A 23,835-nucleotide genomic window follows, 5' to 3' on the forward strand; every position below is an offset into this window, starting at 1 on the left:
AGACTGCAGATCATAATAAACAGAGGTGTCCTCCGCTCACCCCTAAAGTACCTTTAACTGTACCTTTACTTTATCCACAAAGTACTTTACCTGTCCTGTAACACACTTGACCTTCGGTCTATGACCAACACAATAATAATACACATTTCACAGCATAAACGAAGGGGCTGCGCATCTGATACAAGTTGTCTCACAAAACTGCTTAAGTACAATATAGGAAAGTTGTTTTGACAACTGGTGAATTTATTTTCACAACCAGGGCAGCAGTATTCAGGTTTCTTGTAAGTCATGTGACCATGAGTGCAGCATTCCAGTGAATGGCGGGCAAGTGAAAGAGAAAGTATTGCAAGGGCCATGCAGGGGAGAGAAACCTGTTTGTGTGACTCGATGCATCAGACGATGTGGATGTGGACTGATGAAGGATCGAAATGTCTGACTTACAAATAGATAAACACTTTGCCAGTGGCAGTTCCGGACGATCAGGTAAGATACACTTTCTTAACCTGGTCATAATGAAGTGAAATATCGATGGAATTTACAGGCATTTGATTAAAATCTCTATTGAACAGCTCGTGTAAAGTATCACGGTTTGCTCAACCAAGGAGCGACGTGTTATTTGAACAGCGTGCTGCAGGTGTTGTTCATGACCAGACCCTTCAGAGAAGCTGTGGAAAGGTTTGTCACAAAGTCCAACTCATAACTTGTTGGTGTGAAATTCCTTTATATCTGGGATGGACCTTATGTGTGAATTTCATTTAGGTATGCGAGTAGAAACTCTGAAAACGAACATATTGACCATGGACTGAAAGCCTTGTTTGATGACTTAAAGCAACGATGTGCCAATACCTCTAAAATCAAACGCAAGCTGGGCATCGACAAAGGTACAGTATTATACTGGCACATACGCTCACCAGCCACTTTATTAGGTACATCTGTTGAAGTACTTGTTAACACATACATCCAATAAATCACTCTCATGGCTCCCAGCCTTTTTACTTAATATTAATTAAATAACACACGCATGGCAGGAAGTTGTCATATTGAGTATTGTCATTTAATAACATTGTGTGATTCATATCCTTTACTCTAAAACTATAAGAACCATAGATAAAACCTTTAATGATAAACATTTCTTCTTTTTGCTCCTGCTCAGCGTATGAAGAGCAGGATGCTGCTGAGTACTTTGAGAAGATTTTAAGTCTGACCAGTCGTGACGCCTCACAGGTAAAGACATCATCATTCTTGCCGTAAGTCTCATGAACAAGTGACACTTGCTCATCAGTATCTGCATGTTTGTGTTTGCAGATCTTCCACGGAGAATTGACTCACAAGACCCGGTGTTCCAAATGTGCCAAAAAGACAAACACAAATGGACATTTTTGGCATCTTCCTCTTGAATTAGTTGATTCCAACAGGAAAAACTGCAGTGTGGTGAGGATCTGACCGAGTAATTCTTACTATACAGACAATGTGAAGCATAGTTTCCACAAAGTTGGGTGTTCGGGTGCACAGATACATGCTGCTGTACTGCCCTCTACTGTACAAAACTTCCAAACTGTTATTGTCAGATTGGTTGCTTGTGAATGGTCAGTAATGTGTGTCCCTACTTCTGTTCCTTGGTACAGTAAATGTTTCTTGTTCTCACCTTAGGTGGATTCTATTGATCAATACTTCCAAACCTCACATTTCAACGGCGAAAACCAAATGTACTGTGACAAGTGTGATTCCAAATCTGATGCGACAATTGTGAGTCATGTGAAAAAAATATGTCTGATTTTGCATTGACCATGTGAATACTTGATAACTGTTATCGGGTGCCTGTTTGTTTCCCTCAGAATTGTCAAATGAAGCATCATCCAGAGGTTTTGACATTGCTGCTGAAGAGGTTTGACTATGACTACAGTTGCAGGAGTCATGTTAAATATGACTGTGCTGTGGATGTTCCCTTCGCCCTCCAGATTCCAAAGGTATACACCGTATATTTTACATCTTAGCATGTTATCATAGCACATTCGCTTCATTCCTGACACTAATTTCTAATTATTTTTCCATTTGGCGACCAGAATCAGATGTATGAGTTGTTTGCAGTTGTGGAGCACTTTGGTGATCTTAGAAGTGGACATTACACAGCAACGGTCAAATCCCAGGATGATGAGAGATGGTACAACTTCGATGATAACAGTGTCAAATTGGTGAGACTTGGACCCACATGTACACTTTGAGTTGATGCTTGACAGTGGGCAGGCCTGATGCCTGGTGCTGGAGGTAGCTGTTGGAGGTTATCAGAACAGTGTTTGTCGAAAACTATGTAACAAGAGCTTCTCATTTTGTGAAAGTCATGGTGATGCGATGTCCTCCATTGTTGGGTGCACTCACTCATTGTCTGCCACTTTATCCTCCATATGAGGATCATGGGGGGACCTGGAGCCAATCCCAGCCGACATAGGGTGAAAGGCCAGGACAGGTTGCCAGTCCATCACAGGGCCACATAACAACAAGGTCAATTAAGTGTCCGGTTAACCTCTGCATGTTTGAACTGTAAGAGAGCCATGGGGAGAACTTGCAAACTGCATCCTCATGTGGCCCTGACAGGTTCCTGTCTTGGAATATTTGCATAGACTTTTTTTTTTAACATTTGAAGAATGTAAAAAGCATCATTTTCATTTTCATGAAGTATCATCATTTGCTTCAATTGTATTTCACTTGGCTGCCACACTGAAACTCCCGTTTTGTGCTCTCAGAAACGGCACCTATCCCTCAATTGAATGAGTAGATAATAGTGCATTTTAGTTTTGTGTGGTGTTGGTCTATCATCTAATAGCTAGTTATTATTTTTCATCAACAGCTTGACTACCAGCCATTCCAGACTGATAAAACTGAGAAGTAGGTTTGCATTCCTTCTTTTCTTTCTTACAACACATGCTGCTGCACATGAACATTGCATCTCATTCTTTCCACTTTTCTCCCAATAGGTACCACAATGCGTATCTTCTTTTTTACAGGAAAAAGACTAGTAAGTGGCACAGATTTCTATCATGCGTACTCATTACTCGTATGAATGAATTTATCTTTATTAATATGTTTATTTTTTTGTCTGTTATGTGCAGCAGATATGCAAGACACCAGACAAATGTTCACCAATAAAGGTCACCCATCTGATACTGGACGCAATGCCAACATCAAACCAAAGTATGATGAGAAAGGAATGGAAGAGAAGACAGTATTGTTCCTTGTAGAACCTGGACATGAAGTAGTTAAAAGAAAAGGAGATAAGACAAGACATGCCAGTCTAGAAAGGAAGAAAAGGAGTGAAGGTGATGAGCCAAGTAGGAAGAGAACGTTCTCCGCAAGATATTCTGTCAGGGATGAAAAGCATCAAAACAAACCAGGATTAGACCGTGAGGAAGCAGGTCAATGGAAAAACAGACAAGGTTCTGAGATTCAAACTGTTCATGAGGACATAAAGAGAGGTGATGTTAAACATGGCACAGGCGCAAAGACTTCTGCTATTAAATCAAGGCATTCAAAAAAATATGACAGCTATCATGACGGTCATATAGAAGAAAGGTCAGGTCACAGACAACAAAACATGTCCACAAATTACCCACAGGGTAAACAGGGAGGCAGCAAAATGTTGCCCAAAAACAAGATAGAGGAGCGGAGGGAGGTTAAGGGAGAGAAGGAACAAAAGAGAGAAGATGAGGAAACTGCACAAAGTAAAAAAAGAAAAATTATCAATCCTAAGCAAGAAGATGAAAAGGACGCCTTTGAAATACAGTTTGCTGAACTGAACGTGAATGATCCAGGAATGGTTCCTTGTACAAAAAAAGCACGTAAAGTGATAATTGGAAAGAAGAGCTCATGGTGGTGGAAAAGATTTGATGGGTGTTTCAGTTTTTTGCGTAGAAAAAGGAAAAAAATGCAGCAGAAAAATGCAGACAAAGACAGCCGAAGATGAAGTTCTCGCTTCATCCTATGTGATAATGGACTGCAAATGTGTAAACTATGTAAACCATATAAATAATTGCATGTTTCCTTATTTTACACTTAAATAAATTAAGTAAATTACACAGACGCTTTAAATTTTTTTGCTATCTGATCCAAACCCGTGATGCTTTGTTATTTACCTTTGTCACCCTTCATAATAATAAATAATGATTAAAGTCTGGTTTTCAAAGGTGAAAAATTCTTGTTTAATTCATTTTTTTCATTGATTCGTTTATATAATTAAGAAGCAGTACGTTCATGTAATACTTGAAAGAAAATCACATATTGGAGGGATACAAATATTAGGGAAAAAATAAATGAGCAGGAAAAACAACATAAAACCTACGTGGACCTCCTAATGGAGCAACCTTTAAAACACAATATTAAAGCCAAAGATAAAGAGAAAACAGAATAAGACTGAGCAGATATACCTTCAATGTGATGCATGTTTTGTACAGTAAAAAATGCTTTTGAGGATTTTGATAAGGAGTATTTTACCGTATGAATTTACTCACATCAGTACTGAGCTTTGAGCAGAACTAACCTTTAATGTTCCATATAGTTCTCCAGTATTACTGTTCGACATTGTGGGGGAGATCAGAATCAAAAGTTTGTCTCTTTTTAAAGAATTCATATTTTACAATAGCACATTTTGCATATGGAATTATATGGAGTATGCATGATGGAAATAAAGCTAACTTTCCCTATCAATTTCCTATAAACAGGACAGTTGAACCACTGTATTCTTCTACAGATGAGGGCTCCCTTGTCTTGAGCGCAAAATTCTGACTCCTTTGGCTTTCCGTAGCACTCGTACGTCACAATTTCCCTGTCAATATGGCTGCCATCAGGAGCGGGGTTACTCCGGTCTGCTTAGCAAGATGTTTCCTGCGACAGTCTGGAAAACCGAGCCGAGGCAGTCGACCTGGCTCAGACATTTGGACACAAGTAGGTCTTCTTTACTGTTTCACCCCTGTCCCTGTCCCTGCTGCTGAAACAGGGACGCAAACAGCGACTGTCACCGACTAATTCGCTAGCCGGTTAGCATACTCGCCGCGTAGTTGTGCGTGCATGGCTCCTGTGACTTTGACAGCGTTTGTGCTGAAGACAGGACAGTATGCTTTTGAATATATAACAGTTAAATCACCGCACTTTTGAGGCATATTAACGTGGAATTAATTGTGAGACGCATTGAAAATCATGATATTGCTGTTAATATTTTTATTCGAATAATTTATGTATATATACTGTGTATATATACTGTATATATACATATATACATACAATACAAAGTATTGTTTATATTGTAGTAGATTAATAAAAACACATCTTATGACATAGTATTAGGATAGGACATAAACTGTATATATGTATAGTATGTTTTGTATTTTAGTCTTTATTTGTGTTTTTGTAGGATAATGGTATTGGATGATGTGATTCCCTTATTTTATATTAATAGCCAGAGGAGGCACTCTGAGTAAACCTTATATTAAGGTATATTTTTCCCCCAGTAACTTCCATTAGGTCTCCTAGTCCTATCCAATGTCAAATTGAAGTACCACTACTGCATATAACAAGTGCATGTAGTCTTGCGGTTTGCTGATTTAGGCCAACCAGAAAGTTTAAATTTATTGCACAATCCGCACATGGTGGCTTTTTCTGGTTGGTTTCAATGAAAGTCGATGACATAATTAGCTTCTACATCTCACATCTTTTTCCATTCAACATGATGTCAATAAATTATGTAAATTATGTTCACATTTAGAGGAAAATGGTACAATACAATAAAACATGGTACATAAACATGTGTGGAAACCGGTATCATTGACAACTGTTATTATAATAGCTTGGTTGGAAGTGATGCCTGTGAATTACTGTTTTTAACACATAAACATGGTGCTGGCCAAATTGCAAATCTCAAATCTTCAAAGGGGGAGTTTCAGGTTCGTAGCTGTGACGTGACTACTTGTGAAGTGTACTGACACTCTGACTCTGTTTTTCAAACAGCATTTGCTCTTTAAGTCCCACCTGCACACGGTGTTTCAGTGTCACAGTCCAACCACCAGGACTCTGCTGGGCTGCAGACAGCGTGGGAGGATCCTCTGGGTGAACGCCGTGACAGTCCGACACAACAGCTCACAGGTGCCTGTCACATCAAGCTCAGGTCATCCTTAATGGGGACCTGCATATAGACTTTAGGTTTTTGATCATCTAATTAAAGTAAAGCAGCTTTTGTTCCTGCCAGAAATTAATTATTAAAAAAACACACTGCATCAGAAAACATGAGTAATTTATTTAGTCTGGCATGTTGCAGCATCTTTTTAAAACAATTGCCAGTCAGTATTGGCAAGCCATAATACAGTACTTTGACTTGTAAGTATTTCATCACATAATTTTTAATTTCTTAAAAACACATGAAGAAAGACCCTGTTTTTAATAATTAAAGGATCTGTAAAGATTAGTGTAACGCACATCATCAAATATTGGGAGTAGGATTTTACCCATGTATAACATTTTCCCATTGTTAGATTGGTATAAAGTCTTATTTAGAAACTGCTTTAATCTGAAAATACTAAGGTGTATAGACTTAATACTAAATACTTGTAAATGCCTACAATGGCGATAAAGCATATCCCAATATAGGGGTGATGATGAGATAAGATAAGGTAAACTTTATTTATCCCTCAAAGGGGCCATTAGATATATATTTATTTATATATTAAATATATATATTCCTAAATATATTTATATTTCTGTTGTGGTAAAGGGATCGCTGCCTTGCTAAGAAAGCAGTTTATCTCAAATCAAACCACAAAATTGTATTTATTTATTTATAGATTTTATGATGTTAATGATTTCTATGGTGAGTTTTTATGAAGAATTAAATTGTTGGTTTGAATAATATATGCCTACAACACTTAAACTAAATGCATCAATCAATATTTCCAGATCCCACCTGAGGATGGATCAATGGCAGCTTCAGTTATGGAAGCTCCTGTGGGTGCTCCAGTCCCGGACTCCACCCCCATCTCTCTGCTCGCTGACCCCGCACCCGTTTTTGCACAGTCGATCACCGAACAGGTGGCTAAGACCACATTTAAAACATTTAATCATCTGTCTAAGACCCAAACTATCTTTATTTATGTTTTTTTCCATTTCCATTGATAAATTTCAGATTCCAGTTATCTCAACAGCAGTACCAGCAGCAGACAGCTTTGCTCCTCCTCCAGTCTCGGACTCCTTCCCTCAGCTCGCAACCGCTGACCCCACCCCTATTTTAACCCAGTCAGTCACTGAGCAGGTGGCAGACGCTGCACCGACTGCATTGGACGTCCTGCAGGCTGCGACTACAGAACCCACTCTCGCAGAGCTCGGACTGGCAGCTTACACACCAGTGGGACTTATACAGAGCATTTTAGAGTTCATGCATGTGGATCTGGGTTTGCCCTGGTGGGGGGCCATCGTTGTAGGTAAGCAATTAATTAATAAAGGATATTATTAAGATGTTAACACTTAACATTACTACTACTTTTGTAAATACTGCTCATCGATCTCTCCTCAAGGTTGATAACAGAGAAATCTGTCATAGACAAACAGTAAGTTAATTAGTTCAGTACCATTGTCAGCAAAGTGTTTCAAAATGTAGCCCCTGGACCTGTTAAATACCAGGTTTATGTGTAGCCATCGCCAGATCATATTGTTGGGAGTTGAATTATTACTGCATGTTATATGTTCACCTGGACACAAAGTGGCTTAGTGGTCCACATTTCTTTCCCCATGTACACAGAATAAGAACGACAACAGTCTCAACCTTTCACTCTCTTGCAGGAACGGTCGTGGCTCGTTTGGCTATGTTTCCAGTCATCGTGAAGGGTCAGAGAGAAGCAGCCAAGCTGAATAACGTTCTGCCTGAGATGACCAAACTCACTGAAAAAATGTCAGATGCCAAACGGAGTGGAAACAAATTTAATTGTAAACTCATTAACTACTCTCCCTCTGTAAAACATGTGTTTTTTGACACGTCTCACGTTTGCTGATGCCCAGTCTGATCCTTTTATCATGGCCTATGTTTTTGTTACAGTTGCCAAAGCCCAATCAGACCTGCACTTGTTTCAGAAGAAGCATGATGTCAATCCTCTCCGTGGCTTCCTGGTTCCATTGGCACAGGTCCGTTTATCCTGTTAACATCTTGTTGAATCTGCATTCAGTGAAAAATAATGAATCTCAATTTTCTGTAAATTACTTTATCTTAATGGTTGAATATTTAATAAAACAGATAGTTTCATGATTTTTATTAGTTTCTTGGTCCTGACTCCTTTCTGCTAATTTGTCGAGCTAGTTAGACTTTGACCGTATAATACATGTTTTTCTGTCTTGTGTAATTAAAGTACTAAGAAACACATTGTATTTGTGAATTTGTTATATGAAAGGTTTGTTTTTGACTAGTTTTTCAATTGTTTCCTCAGACACCAGTCTTTGTCTCTTTTTTCATCGCTCTGAGGAAGATGGCGTATCTGCCAGTGCCCAGCTTGCAGACAGGAGGTCTGCTGTGGTTCACAGATCTGACTGCATCAGATCCTTATTATGTTCTGCCTCTTGCCGTCACTGGAACCATGTTCTTCATCCTGGAGGTAATTCAGTTTGGTGATCAGTAAATCACAGTGCACCCTCTTATCCTGTGTGATTTAGAATTTGTCACGTTATAAGCCTTCAGATGTGTATGTGCTTCTTCTTAATAATCACCACGTCTGTTGTTTTTCCCCTGTTGTAGCTGGGTGCCGAGTCTGGCGTTGACAACCCCAATCTGAGAGCAATGAAGATGGTGTTAAGGATCATGCCTTTTGTCATCCTCCCCCTCACTATCAACTTCCCCACGGTCAGTTTTTCACTCAATCACATCAGTTCTTGTTATACAGGTTTTGTCCCATAGACGGTATGTAAAAATGAACGTAGTCTTCTGCTTTGAAAAGTGAAGTTTAGGAAGTAGGACGGAAGTAGGACGGAAGTAACCGTTAGCCACCAGTGGGTCGAATTCACTGGTTGCAAAAATGATTCTGTTTGAAAATCGGCTTTTATTTCTCACTTGATTTATGAACATTTTCCTGAGTTGTTAATGTCTCAATCTAGTTTCTGGTCTACCTACATAAACACAAGGAATTTCCCTCTTTTAATTGATTAAGTGTCCTACAGTTTGCTTGCCAGGCTTAAAACATGACAGGTGATTCACCAAGGGGCACTAGTATGTACAGTGCTGACATAGACAGTGTTTGGTGTTTCCTTGTCTGAAATGTATTTTTTTATATCTACAACTTCAGGCGGTGTTTACCTATTGGATGACATCTAACTGCTTCTCCTTGGCTCAAGTGGCTCTGCTAAGGCACCCACTGGTCAGAGAGAAGCTGAAGATTCCACAGAGGATCAAACACTCGCCCTCTGCTCTGCCCGAAAGTGAAGGATTCTTTGCCTCTTTGAAGAAAGGTTGGCGCTTTAACACACCGATAGTTGATGAAACTTATTTTTAGTACCAGTGTTAAAACATTATTTGATTCACCCAGGGTATTGGTCTATTTGCATATATTGTAACTGTGTGTGTGTGTGTGTGTGTGTGTGTGTGTGTGTGTTCCCAGGCTGGAACAACGCTCATCTGATGCAGCAGCTGGAAGAGAGGGAAAGGCGGCTCAAATATCGTCTGGATGACTCTGCTAAAGGTCAGTCCCTCCACTTTGATGAGCAGCTTTATGTCTGACCATAAGAACACACATCCTGTGTCTTCAGTAGGAGCAAGGCAGAGTGGAGTACACCCTACAAAGCTTTACTGAATACTGAGGTCACAACATTTCACCCAATGGATCAAAACATTGTGTCCTCAGTTAGGTTTTGTGTCATGTAGTAAGTGTTAGTTTGTACTTGTGAACCAATTTTCACCAAACTTGGTGGAGCAGATGGGTGTAGGATCGGGAAACACCCTTTACCTTTTGGCATGGGATGGATTAAGTTGACAGAGCCAGGAATAATTTCTCTACATTGTGGATTTTTTTGTTCTCTCTGTAAATGTATTGATTTAGAGGTACAAAGCTGTACACATTTTTTTTATTGTTCACCTGTTATGACTGGGCACAGCTATGCCCTCTTCCCCATTGTGAAGAACATTTCTGAATACTAATGTAATGGTGCGTTATCCATGAGTGAACTGTGACGCAAACAGGTTTTTTTCCACTGCAGCTACAGTTTCAGTTCAGTGCTGCAGAGTCACAGGCTTGCATGTGTGCTGCTGATGAGTGAATAAAGTTTAATTTGCTTCACTCAAAAGTCACAACATGTCAAAGTTTGAGAAATGCATGCACTTCATTTATCAAGTCGGAATCCTGGAGGAGTAAACAGAGCTTTTATAATCTGACTTCACAGCAGTTGCACTCAGTGAGTAGCTTAATATTGTTGTTTTTATTTGTACTTGTTGTGATTTGTCATTTTCAGACAAATACTGCAATTATTGTTTTAATACTCTGCATATTTAGGCAAGTTTCAATACTGTAAAAATGTTTAATCTATTTGTGAAGTTCTTTTCTTGCATAATCATATACTAAATATTTTGTATTGTTTGTTCCCTTCAATTCAATCAATCAATCAATCAATCAATCAATCAATCAATAATAATAATTTCACAAGATGTTGTGTTGATATCAGTGCTAGAAACAGGAAGTTGGGCAAACATTTAAATTTATATACTGTACCATTTAGTCACCTGAATTTATAAAATGTACCTACACTTCCTGAGGACTAGGTGGAGCTGTTGACACAATTAGCCCTGTGTTTAATGTGCAATGTGAACATTTAAACAATACAAACAATACATTGAAGAAACTGTGTTTGTTTGTAACAGTGTCTTTTCATTTACTTCGCAGGTCCAGTGAAGGAGACTTATGCCCACAATCCTCTCAAGCCGAAACCTCCCATGGCTGCAAGATCAACTCAAGTCAAGCAAGCTCAAGGCAAAGCGTCGCCATGGAAGGATACTATTGTATAAATCCTTCCTTGTAGCTTTATAATATCAAAGTGATGATACATGTTGTACATATTTATGAATTGAAGAGTGGGCAGGTGAGGAAAAAAGGTTGAGACAATTAAAATGTCAAATCTGCCTCCAAACACCCACTTCAGTGTGCGCGTTGTCTTTGATATTTCAGTACGTAGAACACGAGGGAATGAAAGACAATTTTCATTTATGATGTTCATTAACTAGTCATTTTATTATAAATATGCATTTGAGCTCAAACATTAATTTAACAGTCCATAGGAAAAAAGAGTTACTTTGTGTAAAAATAGCCCTTCATTAGACCTGACAGATAGCAGGATAAAAATGCCTCTACTCCACAGTAAATGTGAAGTTAACATACTCTAATCTATGTTACTCCTCGCTCTGCTTATTGCAAATTATATTCATAACAACATTGAGGCTGGTTTTTGTAGGGTCAGCATTGCTGGCGGTTTTCAGGACGATCTCCTGTCCACTTAAAGAATTAAACCGTATTTGTCACCTTCCACTTTGATCAGAAAGGTATCGTGTATCACGTACGAAATTTCAAATACTGGACATATCAATTAAATACTTCTTGGCTGTTCTGTAATACAAACAGGAGATGATTTCCCTGGGCATACATTTAACTGTTCTCTCAAAAGCCAGAGTCAACTGAAGACTTTGCCGTCGAGCACCCAAGTGCCATCATACATTAACATCACCGGGTGATGATTGACAGCTGGGTCCATCTTAACCCCAAATGTTCGTTCTGTAGAGGTCAAAGAAACGACCGGCCAAGATGAGTTCAAGTAGAGCTTCTTGTTTGGGCGTTGTCCGCCTCCAGCTGGGTGTTGAATAACGCCTACTCTGCTTTGTCTTCATCCATTTCAGTGAGGACAGAGTAACACACCTTCTGAATCAGCAAGCCAGATTTAGCTGAAAGATGAAAAGGGGCAAAGGTTAACTTGTGCATGGATTGAACTTCCTCTGTATTGCCAAGACAAGGTGCCATGCACATGATGCTGAGTCAGTTGAAGGCCGTAAACTATTATATTTAGTGAGTGTATTGTCATGGATCTTAAGGGCACCGTTGCTCTCTTACCAATGAAGCGACGTAGCCACAGCGGCCTCTTTTTGGCTGGAGTGTAGCAGCAGAGGAAGTAAACGGGCACTCCTGACAGGGCGATGCCGATGCCGATCAGGGAGTTGACGGTGTCACTGTAGAGCGGCACGACCACGAGGAAGACGGTGAGGAGACAGAAAACGATGGGGAAGACGAGACTGAGCTGTGGGACAAGGACGAGAGAAGAAAGATTAGAGATGATGGTCTGAATCCCTGCAAACTGATTTCTTCTGCATTTACCCAAGTCTCCAATTATTTGACATTAAGTCGCAATCATTATCGATATTGACAGATTTTAAACTTTTTTTTTACTTGTGATAACCTACTTGTGATAACCCCTACACAGTCATTTTGAATAATGCCCATATCCTACAAAGAATTTACTACAACAGCGTTTTTTTTAACCTTCAACAGCAAGGACAATGGGTGTTTGGAATTTGAATATAATAATACTACCCACTGGCTATATTCCTCTTTGCACCTTAGGTGACGTTCATTTCTCACAACTATCATCACAACATTTGCTGTTACATTGATTCAGTAACATCTAGGTACCAGCCCGAGTGACTGCAGTACATTGTTATCCCCATTTACCTTTAGGGGTCTCTTCCTGTCTGGCTGCTTCCACCGCAGATACAGTTGCCCCAAAATGGACAGACCCACAAATAACCAGTAGCTGAAGCTGTAGTAGTTAATCAACCTGAAGACGTCTTCCACGCACAGGTATATTAGAGCCATGATACCCTGAAGAGAGATACATACGAGAAACAATATGAGTCCCACAAAGAAACAATAGAAAAGACAGATAAACTAAATGTTTACACTGCTCAGCCAAAAAAAAGTCACACAGGTAACAACAGGTTTTTGATAAGCTTGTCACATTTGTCCATGTGTGAAAATGATGACTCATGCTCCCTGAAACACTTTTCCATAGTTTCAGTCTGAAAGACCTGGTCCTTCAGCTGACCTCATCAACTGAAGCAGCCCCTGTCAAGCTTGTGTGGTCGGCACTAACAGAAATATTAGTATAATTGAGGATGTGACTTTTTTTTGAGTGTCAATAACAGATATCAGAGACATTGTTATGGTTGACTAACGTTAAAGAGCAGTGCGGGGATGGGAGTGTAGCGGTGGACATGGATCATGCACAGGTAGTCGGGGAGGTGGCCCTCTCTGGAGCCCACGAAGAACAACCTGTACAGACACCAAAACAGCAACAGGAAGTATAGATGAATGGCGGCGATGGACATGAATGACAGCGAGCGGGTCATTCTGTGCACTAAATGTTCAAATGTCACTGAAAGGACCAAATCACTCACCTGGAGGCTGCCAAGATGGAGGCGTTTAGTCCTCCAAAGCAAGACAGAGCCACAGCCAAGGGAATGGTCCAGTTCATTACGCCAAACACCTGGTCGGCAAAGGTCTAGACAGAAAAGAAGAAGAATCGTGAAGAAAAGCTGCACTTCGCGAGTACAAAGCTCAATTCTGATCGTTCACCAAGGACTGTAGGCTCTTACCACAGCGACAGCATCGCTGTCTAAGATTGCATTGATGGGCAGGACGGTGTAGTACGCCACATTGGTCAGAATGTAGATCACAGTCACTATGGGCATGGAAATAGCAATTGCCAGCGGCAGGTTCCTGTAATTCACACAAAACAACAGCAGGGGGAAGCAAATCAGATGAGATACAGAGGCTGAGTCTGACACTGGATGGCAATGGAGTGATTGTGAGCAGTAGTCCAGAGTGGATTGACCCTGTGGTTGAGCTAAGGATGGGGATTGGGATAAAGTGGGAGGGGGTTGCGTCTGACACTTAATCTGCCTGGGAACTCTGTGATCCAATCACGTGTCGTCTTGCTTCATTTAAACAATGTTTGGCTGCATGGAAAGGCTTAAAGACATGTTTTAATGTTGATTTCCCCAATTAACGCCACATCAAGCTCTTTAAATGTAGTTAGTGAGTGGTATTTAGCAACATAAAGGGAGTTCTGACATCTACAGGTATTGAGTTGTTGCTTCTCATATTGCGACACTGAGTAAATGTGAGTTAGGGTTTGCAGTTTGGGAGATTGTACGAATATTTGGAACATTTGGTACAAAAATGTATACGATTATACCAAATGTGGTTAAACTGTGAAGTTATCGTCCTCACCTCTCTGGGTTTTTGATCTCCTCTGTGACAAAATTGAGGGTGTCCCATCCAGAGTAGGAGAACAGAGCCGAGTACAGAGCCAGAGCGATGTGTCCCGGGTCCCGAGAGGAGCCATCGAAAAGGCCCTCAAAGTTCTGAGTGTGGCCTGGAAAATTCCAACATTATTAGTACCGTTATCGTTACATTTCTTGAAGAATCATCCTAGTTTCCATTCAGTTTGTTTTTAAATTAACAGCAGGGGTCATGGCGGCATTTTTGTTTTGATAATGTTCAAACAGTAAACAGGGTAAGGCATCGTGGAGGATTTTGTCGTTAATAGTCGGCACCTTCTCCAATCTTCACCAGGCCGGTGATGATGACAGCGATGAGGGCGATGACTTTGGCGTAGGTGAAGAAATCTTGCACCCTGGTGCCCCACTTCACATAGGCACAGTTCACGAAGGTCAGCAAACCTAAAACAGAGTGAGATTATAAATATAAATTCTGTTTCCATTCACACAATAAAAAAAAAAACCCGTTGCTGTGTAAACTGAATGTGTGCCAGCGTGTTCCTTTGGAAGGGTACGGCTGATTTAAGGAAACGCTGCTGCTGACTCAAGCAGACTGTCCTGTTGTTTTTCAGACGAGGAAACAGCTGAGTGCAGCACATACAACTACACACACACACACAGTGTCTTGTTTATGCCAAAGGTCAGAGGAGAATGAGCAGACTGGTTCAAGCTGAAAGAACCACTTGTTACGACCAAGATATGAATAAGATCGCTGAACACACAGCATGTCAAACCTTGAAGCAGACGAGCTACAGCAGCAGGAGACCACACTGGGTGCCACTCCTGCCACTTCATTCAGTTAAAGTGGCTGGTGAGTCTGACATGTGATCTCCACCTGATTTAAAACAATGGTCTCCCTCCTTCACTTTAAGCATCAGTCATGTTCAAGAAAAACATGTGTTTTCTCTGACTTATCTGCCTTTGGCCTCTGATCAGCACATGATCCATCCAAGTGCACGACTTTAGAGATAGAGAGGAACATGGTGTCTGCTCATACTGAATAATGTGGTTTTAAGTAAGCAAAAGTGAGGGTCACACGTGTAATTATGCTGTGAATAGTGATTGGTCAAATCAGATAAAAGTGAACATATTTAAAGTCAAGCTTACAGACTGCACTCATCAGCCCACCCTGAGCTTCACATCACCCAGGCATTTTAAGAAAGGACAAAAGCAGGATTACGTCACCACCCTCTCCTCGACACTGACCACCGGTGAGCCCTTCAGTCTCAGTGAAGCTAAGAGGAATCATAACATTATCGTCCTCGGGCTTAGTGACAGGTAGACCATCAAAACAAGTCTGTTTTCAGCGGGACGCCTGTTCAAGCACAACACAACTCAGTGGCTCAGATGGAGGCCGCCAGCGATGAGCGACGGAGAGGTAGACTGCACCACACAGAAGCAGAGGCGAGCTGTGTTGACAGTGGAAGGTTAGAAGGGTGGGAGGTGTGAGATCGGGTTTATGAAGCCAGCGGCCTGGCAGCGTAGGTCAAATAGGGTCCAGATGTGAGCTGAAATACAGATCCTTAAAGTCACGTGTGACTGGCTTTAAGAGTTTGCTGCTGAACAGCCTTCACTTTACATGAAATATGAAGTCGTTTTTTTTTTTTACTTTTTTTCTTTTGGATACAAGTTTAGATTAGTTTTCAATTTTCAATTTTGTCTCCAGACTTTGAAAACCCAGAGAGCAAATCTTCCCTTTCACGCCTCATATGTTGACTGAAAATCACAAATAAAATATAGTCATCTGATACATACAAGATCAACTATATGATCGTAGGATGTTCCTTCACAGTATATATAATATAATATATTTCACCACAGCAGATCATATTGGTCTGATAGAGAAATATGTCAATTACTAAACAAATATATAATATAAAACATTCAGAGACAAAATAAAACATGTTGTTTCTTTTAAATTGTATGAGAAATAGATTATATAAATTAAATTGCATGTTTGACTTGTTTTACACTGTTGATCTAATAAAGCAAACCTTTTTTAAATTACGCTTTAAAAAATAATTTCTAATGAGACAGAACTTTTAATAAAGTGTAATATTACACATACTTACACCCTGAAGTGAATTATTAATATTTCTAATAATAATAATAATAATAATAATGCATTACTATGTTATAATTAGTGTAAGTAGTGAGTCAAAAAATCTGACTTTGCATCTGGTATTTTACTTATTAGGTTGTTGTTATTATTTATTGATTAAACCCATCATGATTTTGACTCTGACTCAATGTCTTTATTTTGGAAATACAGAGTTTATCTTATCTTCTTTTTTTTGTTTTTTTTCCGCTAAATTATAAAGTTGAATTGAAGTAGGTTTAGTTTATAAGTTCACTTGAGAGCCTGTTTGTCTCTGAGGTCAGCGTATCCCTGCAGTGACGACTTCTCCTCACAGCTATCAGCACTCAGTTCTCCTCCTCTGAGCACAAGCTTATCAGTGCGTGGCATAAGTGTGTGTGTGGAGTCGTATTTAAATGTGTGTGTTTGGATAGATGAGTCATATTTATCTTCCTCATTCAAGGAAATGGAAAAGTGTGTCCAAACTTTTGACTGGTAGTGTATATATATTTTTAACCTTAAATATTTCATTTATATCTGCGATATTGCTATATAAAGCAAAAACCTCGGCCTGGCTTTGACCTCTTTTGTTGTGTTTTGTTGCCTCAGTGACCAACTTGTAAATGCCCTTTTTGGTTCTTTCAGTTTGTCAGCACTTTCTCAGTGCCGCTGTGTTCTAGTTACCTTAGCAATCTGGGCCACGTCCATACAGAATGTTACCAATGCCTTTAATTACTTAAATCTGCAGTGATTTGTGTTGTTATTATTCTGCCTCAGTTTGGTCTTCTTCAGTCCTTCATCTGTCAGTCTCAGTCAAGGAATGCTATCAGACCTGACTTAGGGAGCGTTTGTGTGTATACAGCAGCAGAGCAGGGAACAAAAAACTGGTTTTTGCGCTTGTTTGTGTTTTCAGTCAAAAATGTAATGTAATTTAATTTAATTTAATTTAATTTAATTTAATTTAATTTAATTTAATTTAATTTAATTTAATTTAACCCTCTCTTTCCCAAGCGAGTCAAGGAACTGGTTGGTTGGTCCATTCAGGCTGCTATAGAAACATGTTGGCTCCACATGGCAGGCGCCATAAAGCAAGCATACATATGAAAAATTTATATGAAAACCCAATCATTTCACATTTACACAAATATACTTTTTTTGTTGTACATTCAGTTTCCTTTTAGCAACCTTAAAGTAACCTTTAAGCCCTCATGTGCCAGACACAATGCTGAGATTGGTAAACTACATCTCCGAGATTGAGTAAAACAGCTTTTCCCATCTACTCTAGCCATGTTTTAAGATGCTTACTTCCTCTTTCGTTTGATATCAGTGGTTCTTTCTGCTGCAAACCTGCTGACCTCAGCTATGGTGTCACCATATTTCACTTCTCTAGTTCCTAAACATCACGTGCTGTGTCTCAGATGTGAAACCAACAGTGGCCATGACAGACATCATCACTGATCACCGTCATGTGTTGAAATGGATGAGTCAGAAACACATTCACACACACACACACACACACACAGCCCATTTCAGATGTGTACTCACATATACACGCAGCAGCCAGCAGCCTGTTGGCCAGGTATGGAGCTATACAGGTGGGGAAAATAGGTTGCACCATGTAGTTGGAGAACGTGATGGCTATGATGGCCTGGCTGGTCGGCTCGATGATGAGCAGCGACGTCCACAGGCGGATAAAGGCCATGAACCCGCCAAAGGCCTCCAAGATATATGCGTAGGACGCCCCCGACTTGGTGATGGTGGTCCCCAGCTCGGCGTAGCAGAGGGCTCCAAACACGGAGAATATGCCACCGACAGTCCACACCACCAGAGAGAGACCGTAGGAAGCGCTGTGGTTGAGGACCCCTTTGGGTGAGACGAAGATCCCCGAGCCGATCATGTTGCCCACAATCAGGCAGACCCCGTTCAAGAGGGAGATCTCCTTCTTCAGCTTCATGGAGTCGTCAGTGCCTTTAGACTTCCCAGGTGGAGCGGTGCCATTACTCTCCTCTTGTTGTGGAGCAGCCGCATAGGACGCCATTGTCTGTGTCTTAATAGTTTTCCTTTTTTAAATTTTAGAGCTGGAAAAGTGTTGAGCTATCCCTCTGCAAAATATTTCAGTCACAATCGAAGACTTTTTCGTACTGAAGGGAGACTTTTCTCTCAGTTATTTGTCATCATCTCCTGCCATCTGTAGAGGAAACACACAGGGTCACATTAGTGATGCTGTTAACGAGGAGAATGATCTGTTGGTTTTCTTCTTCTTTGGTGTTTCTGCAGTGTTGCATTACTACCTCCCTTAACCTTTACCTTGGCCTCAACCTTTATTCATCCATAAAAAGGTTAAAGGTGATCTGTAAAATGTGCAACCTTTCAGGTTTAGAACATTTACTACAATCCCAGTTCAAATAGTCCAGGGGTGTGGTTTGTGAACACACAGAAATGAGTTGTTACAGTATATCAGGTGTTAGTTACACTGTGTTCATGTGCGTACATAACAATCAGACAACTGGTTTTTATCTGCATCAACACTATTTGATTATTGGAACACCTATCATTCAGGAAATGTCCTCCATGTGTCCCTCTCTACTCACTCAGGACACCAGTGACTGTGACAGATCCGTCTCACCGAACTCTTGTCTAACAGAGGCAAGAGTCCTTTGATGTCTTTGATCAGAGAAAGGGTAGCAGTGCAACGTACCGATTCCCTCTGCCACAAGTCAGTATGATCAGTGTGACGAACAAGAAGGAAAAGTGGAAAAAGAGAAAGGAAAGTCAGACGTGTGTGCGCAGTGCCGACTTTGATGATTTTCGTATAAGAAATGAAGGGTGGATAAGAGATATTGGTAGAAACACAACACATATGACTTAACGAGCCGTTATTACCTAAAGACAGGCGTGGCAAAAGAGAGAGGCAACTTGTCAGTTGAAGCCCGGAACGCGGGTGCTGCACTAGTGTTTCATTCATTTTCATGTCAGCAACAGGTGGAGATTAAAAAGGGAAAGTGTGTCTGCTTTAGAGTAGCAGCAGAGTCACAGTATTATGACATGATAAACAATAAAACAATAACACAGTATATATGCTATGTTATGTTATGTTATGTTCTGTAATGTTATGTTGTGTGTATGAAAGGCAGAGTGTTAGCGAAACTTGCCTGAACTTTCCACTTTGCTACCCTGTCCCTTTCATCTATATTTCAACACATTTTTCTTCTCTGGTTGAGACATTTCTGAAAGGGGTAGTGAGGCTTTTTAGGTTTGGAAATTTGTCAAAGTTTTACAAGCTGCATTATTTGCCGGGTGTGCGTTTACAGGCCAACAAATTAAAATATAAATAACGAATATATTTGCTGGTCATTTTATCACTTAATATAATACAGTTCTTGGCCCGAGGCTTGAAACTGCAACGCTATTTCCGCACTTTTTGGACCCACTCGTAGGGGGACGGGACCTCACTCCCAGAATGTAAACAGTGTCCGCCATCTTTGCTAACAGTTACGCTAAGATATTTCTCAACTCAGGGGAAAATGAGGTTGGGAAGCATAATTTTTCAAAAATACTAGCTCTATTTTAGTAATACAAAGCTTAATGCAAATCGGTGAAGTATTCCTTTAAGATTGAAACAAGTACTGTATTTCCTGTTTGTCATATATCAAGCAAAACGAAATAACTGTCTTGTTTCAGGCCTAAACCAAAGAAACGCACACATATTCACATGCCACGGACACTAATGTTCAACAAACATGAACAAAAAACATAATACGACACTGGTGTGGACACTGTTGAATTTGAGAGTAGTTCTGTGGATTGGAGCGCCATTAGGCCGCACAGCAAATGGCCTTTTAAGGTTGAGTGTATTGACAGAGGGGGGGGGGGGGGGCGGAGCAAACATGAAAAAAATCTGGTTCTTCAGTAGTAACCATAAGCAGAGGAAGAATAACTGCCACAGTTGAACATGCAGCAATAAGCCCACTACACTCATGTGCAGAGAGTCAGCATACTGACTGATCACATGTTTTCTTGCCAAAGTTCATGATCCACAACAGTTTCAGGAGTACAGCGATGTGAAAGACACATGACAGGCAGCATGTTAATCCACCGTTCTGTGCGCTCCAATAGGTCAGAGTCCCACTGCTTTAATGGGCTTAAGCTTGATTTAAAATGATGTAAAAACATGCATGTTTCATTTAAACTTAATGAATGCTTCCTCATGGCCACATATACAGTGATGGGAGACTTCAACAAAATGTGAAATGTATTTTGTGTGATTTATTAGTCTGAAAAGATGTCTAATTATCCAGAATAAGTTCAGATAACAGGTAATATGTGGTTTCCAAGAAGGTGTCCCTACATTTGAGCTGTTATTTAGCTGTTAACATAAAACCCCCCTCCAATTTCAGCCAAGATCAAACAACTAAGACCAGTGACTGAAATGGAATCTGCAGCTCAGACAACAATGTGTTAATGTAAAGTCAAAGTTGAACCTCTGGACAGTAAATAGAAGTGTGAATTATTCAGAGAAAGATATAAGGAAGGACAATTATACAGAGAGTGAGATAACCTGGTGTCTCCATGCACATGCAGGAAGATACTTTCTGTAGATTCATCCCTTCAGAGTTGAAACAAATATGACTGATGGAACCGCTCACATACCTTGGGGCAGCAGCAGAGGAGCAGCATGGACTCATGGAGGAAGTGAAGGATCAAAGGAGAAGCTCAGTGGAATTGAGTGTCCTTGCCGGATGATCAAACGTGAGGCAGTGAGAGGCGAGGCTCCTACAGAAAGAGAGCAAGGTCCACAAGCTGCTGATAAGTCCTTACTCAAGATTACATCCCAGATCCATAAAATCTTCTCCAATCAAGTGTGCGGAGTCAGTGAAGTGTTTCTGCTATGTTTTTTTATGGCCTAATAAAGAAGTGATCAATGAAGAATGCAGATCGAATGGAGGCTTTAGTGGAGGAAACAAGGCAAGGCAGCAGGATGTTCAAACCTAACCTTCACAAAAACTGGAAAAAGTCACTCCTTCCTCCTAGAAATAACAAGTAGGATGCATTTCAAAATCCTCTTATGATAGCACTGACTTTGATTTGATTTCAATGCCAAAGCCAAAACCCTCACGTGGAGGGACATTATAAGTTAATAAATGATATACATGTGTTGTAAACAGACTGTCCTATGATTGGTTACATGAATCTCAAGGAGGGAAAATTTAGAAGATACAGTAGTTATTGGTGTTAATGGAAGATTTGGACGCACCTTCTCCAGACGCAGCTCTCCACTCGATTTGGGTCCAATTATCGCGCAGCAGCAGTAGTTTTCACCAGTCACTATTTTTCTTTTTCTTTTAAAAAGTGAAAAAGAAGCATGGATTGACCTCTCCTCGCAGTGTCCTCTCGGTGTCCTGTCGGTGTCCTCTCGGTGTCTCTTCCTCCTCCTGCGTCTTTACGCAGCTTCCCTCTGTTGTGACTTTGCTCCGTGTACCACCTCTGCGCTTTTATGTGTTTTTTTTTTCTTCTTTCTTTCCTTTTACTGCCAAGGAAACGAGTCACACTCGGATGGGTGGGGTGAAGGTTATTATCATATCATCACTGATAGAAGAACTGTTGATGGCAGAAGCCCTTTGATAAATGTCACAGGAAAGCTGTTCAGGGATATTATCATGCAAATGTACCTGAGATAGTTTTGTAAAACAATAACCAAAACAAAACAAAACAGAAGAGTTGTTTTGATCGGTTGATGAAAGTGGTCCCCTGTTTTTTATAAATTCACCCAAAATCCTGGATTTGGAAATTAATTTTCTCTGTAGTTATTATTTTATTACGAGGAAAAATATGTGTGCAAATAAGTACAGTACATGTACTAGTACTAGCAGTAATAACATGAATACGGGCAAATAAAATTAGCACAAACAGGGGTAGAGTGAATCAGCTGAATCAGCTGAATTTTATTTAACACTAATTTAATTGCACGTAATGTTTGCTTTATTAATTTATTGGGTCTTCAAACTAGGGACAAGGGCTCCCTCTTGTGGATTTCTAAAATAGGACATGTCTGTGTGTGTCTCTAACTTATGTGATGCAGTTAGTAACATTTTGTTTGGTGAACCACTTTTCCAAAAGACAATCAATTGTAGTTTGATCAATAGTTTGGCAAATAAATCGTGATAAGACATATATCTGTACATAATATAACACCTATTACTGTTTCACTGCCATTTTAAAACTAATATCATTTAAAACATGTACTTTTGTCAATGTGATATTGACAAATTTGTCTTGTCATATGTTCTGTTCTATATTTTGTGTGGACCCCAGAAAGAGTAGCTGCTATCTTATTGACAGATATCGACGAATTAACAATAATTAGTCCAAAAACCCAATTTAGTCTGTGGGAATCACTGTTCAGATGAGTTTCCATAGACCATTTTAATAATGTAATTTCCAGGACATCTAGTAACAGTGCTTTTCGCCAGTGTTTTTTGTGTTATTTAAGCTACTTTCAGTCAGCAGCCACAAATCACACAAAAACATGAATGACAATAAAATCACTTTCTTAAAATGTCTGACAGTATAAATTTAAATGTGAGGACCCCCTGAGACCTGTTGTTCCTCTCTGAGGTATTTGTATATAGCATTGTATATAGCAGGTGGTGAACACATTAATAAACACTGTTTGTTGTTTTGTAACATGTTTGCACAATGGTATGTAATAAATCACATATTAGGTGAATAAAATCTGCTCAGGGATTAAAATAAAGTGTAAACATTTGTGATTTTGGTTGAGGTTGAGCAGCCTTATGTTTTACTTCAACATAAATACTAAATTACCTGATTCTGATTTGTAGATAATTAAACAGCATACCCAGCAAAAAAACACTATCTGTCTATCTTTAACATTTAATGTCCTACTTAAGTGACACTCAATCACTTAAAATCTAATGTCTGATTTGAGATAAACAACTTCTTTGTCCTGCTGATTCTTCATTCATGGGGGGGTAAATATGCAGATTACATGACATTTCACACCCTAAGAAACTTTTGGTCTTCCTGCTGAAGATGATTAATGTCCATGCACGTGATTAATGCTTATTGAATGATGAATGTGTTACACTTGATCAAGGTCTTTAGCTATCACCATCACACCTGTGGACTTTTGCTTGCACACCTCCCCGTCTTTCGTGTACTCTTAAATTGAAAACTCTCAAATATATATATATATATGTATATTTTAAGCCTATTTTTTTTTCTTTCTTTTGTTTTTGCTTCATTGACAGAGACACATCCCCTTCCTCACAATCACATGTGGACAAACTTCTCACACATGGCTCCTTTTGTCCCGCTTTCTGCCCTGGCCATTCTTTTCCTTGGTTACTGGTTGTCATGGTTTCAGGAGCCCCTGTAAGCTAAAAAACTGGAGGGATTAAAGGCAGCC

At 39.9% G+C, this 23,835-nt stretch overlaps 3 protein-coding genes across 4 annotated transcripts; 2 read left to right on the plus strand and 1 right to left on the minus strand.

The window, feature by feature from the left end:
- The first annotated feature begins 172 nt into the window (after positions 1 to 172).
- LOC131455734 (uncharacterized) lies at positions 173 to 4,165 on the plus strand. 2 transcript variants are annotated; one of them, XM_058623498.1, is made up of 11 exons: positions 173 to 483; positions 570 to 675; positions 760 to 881; positions 1,154 to 1,224; positions 1,306 to 1,431; positions 1,651 to 1,746; positions 1,836 to 1,967; positions 2,064 to 2,192; positions 2,846 to 2,883; positions 2,973 to 3,013; positions 3,108 to 4,165. In XM_058623498.1, exons 1-11 carry the CDS (start codon positions 429 to 431, stop codon positions 3,956 to 3,958), a joined length of 1,767 nt encoding a protein of 588 aa, XP_058479481.1. In that variant the 5' UTR covers positions 173 to 428; the 3' UTR covers positions 3,959 to 4,165. The 2 variants fall into 2 exon arrangements, with proteins under 2 accessions (XP_058479481.1, XP_058479482.1); XM_058623499.1 differs by having other exon boundaries at positions 3,111 to 4,165.
- Positions 4,166 to 4,786: 621 nt separating this feature from the next.
- On the plus strand, positions 4,787 to 11,139 carry oxa1l (OXA1L mitochondrial inner membrane protein). The gene is made up of 11 exons (XM_058625400.1): positions 4,787 to 4,935; positions 5,995 to 6,129; positions 6,937 to 7,068; positions 7,163 to 7,457; positions 7,816 to 7,959; positions 8,069 to 8,154; positions 8,454 to 8,618; positions 8,759 to 8,863; positions 9,303 to 9,465; positions 9,615 to 9,695; positions 10,890 to 11,139. Exons 1-11 carry the CDS (start codon positions 4,825 to 4,827, stop codon positions 11,009 to 11,011), a joined length of 1,539 nt encoding a protein of 512 aa, XP_058481383.1. The 5' UTR covers positions 4,787 to 4,824; the 3' UTR covers positions 11,012 to 11,139.
- Positions 11,140 to 11,215: 76 nt separating this feature from the next.
- Positions 11,216 to 21,891, minus strand: slc7a7 (solute carrier family 7 member 7). Its single transcript, XM_058625401.1, has 11 exons — positions 21,661 to 21,891; positions 21,057 to 21,179; positions 17,952 to 18,594; positions 14,606 to 14,731; positions 14,280 to 14,424; positions 13,643 to 13,766; positions 13,445 to 13,548; positions 13,223 to 13,319; positions 12,720 to 12,869; positions 12,105 to 12,288; positions 11,216 to 11,938 (listed from the first exon to the last, which is right to left on the minus strand). The coding sequence occupies exons 3-11, from the start codon at positions 18,442 to 18,444 to the stop codon at positions 11,865 to 11,867; spliced, it is 1,497 nt and encodes a 498-aa protein (XP_058481384.1). The 5' UTR covers positions 18,445 to 18,594; positions 21,057 to 21,179; positions 21,661 to 21,891; the 3' UTR covers positions 11,216 to 11,864.
- Positions 21,892 to 23,835: the final 1,944 nt, after the last annotated feature.

This window comes from Solea solea, chromosome 3 (genome assembly GCF_958295425.1).
Source record: "Solea solea chromosome 3, fSolSol10.1, whole genome shotgun sequence".
NCBI classification, from domain to species: Eukaryota; Metazoa; Chordata; class Actinopteri; order Pleuronectiformes; family Soleidae; genus Solea; species Solea solea.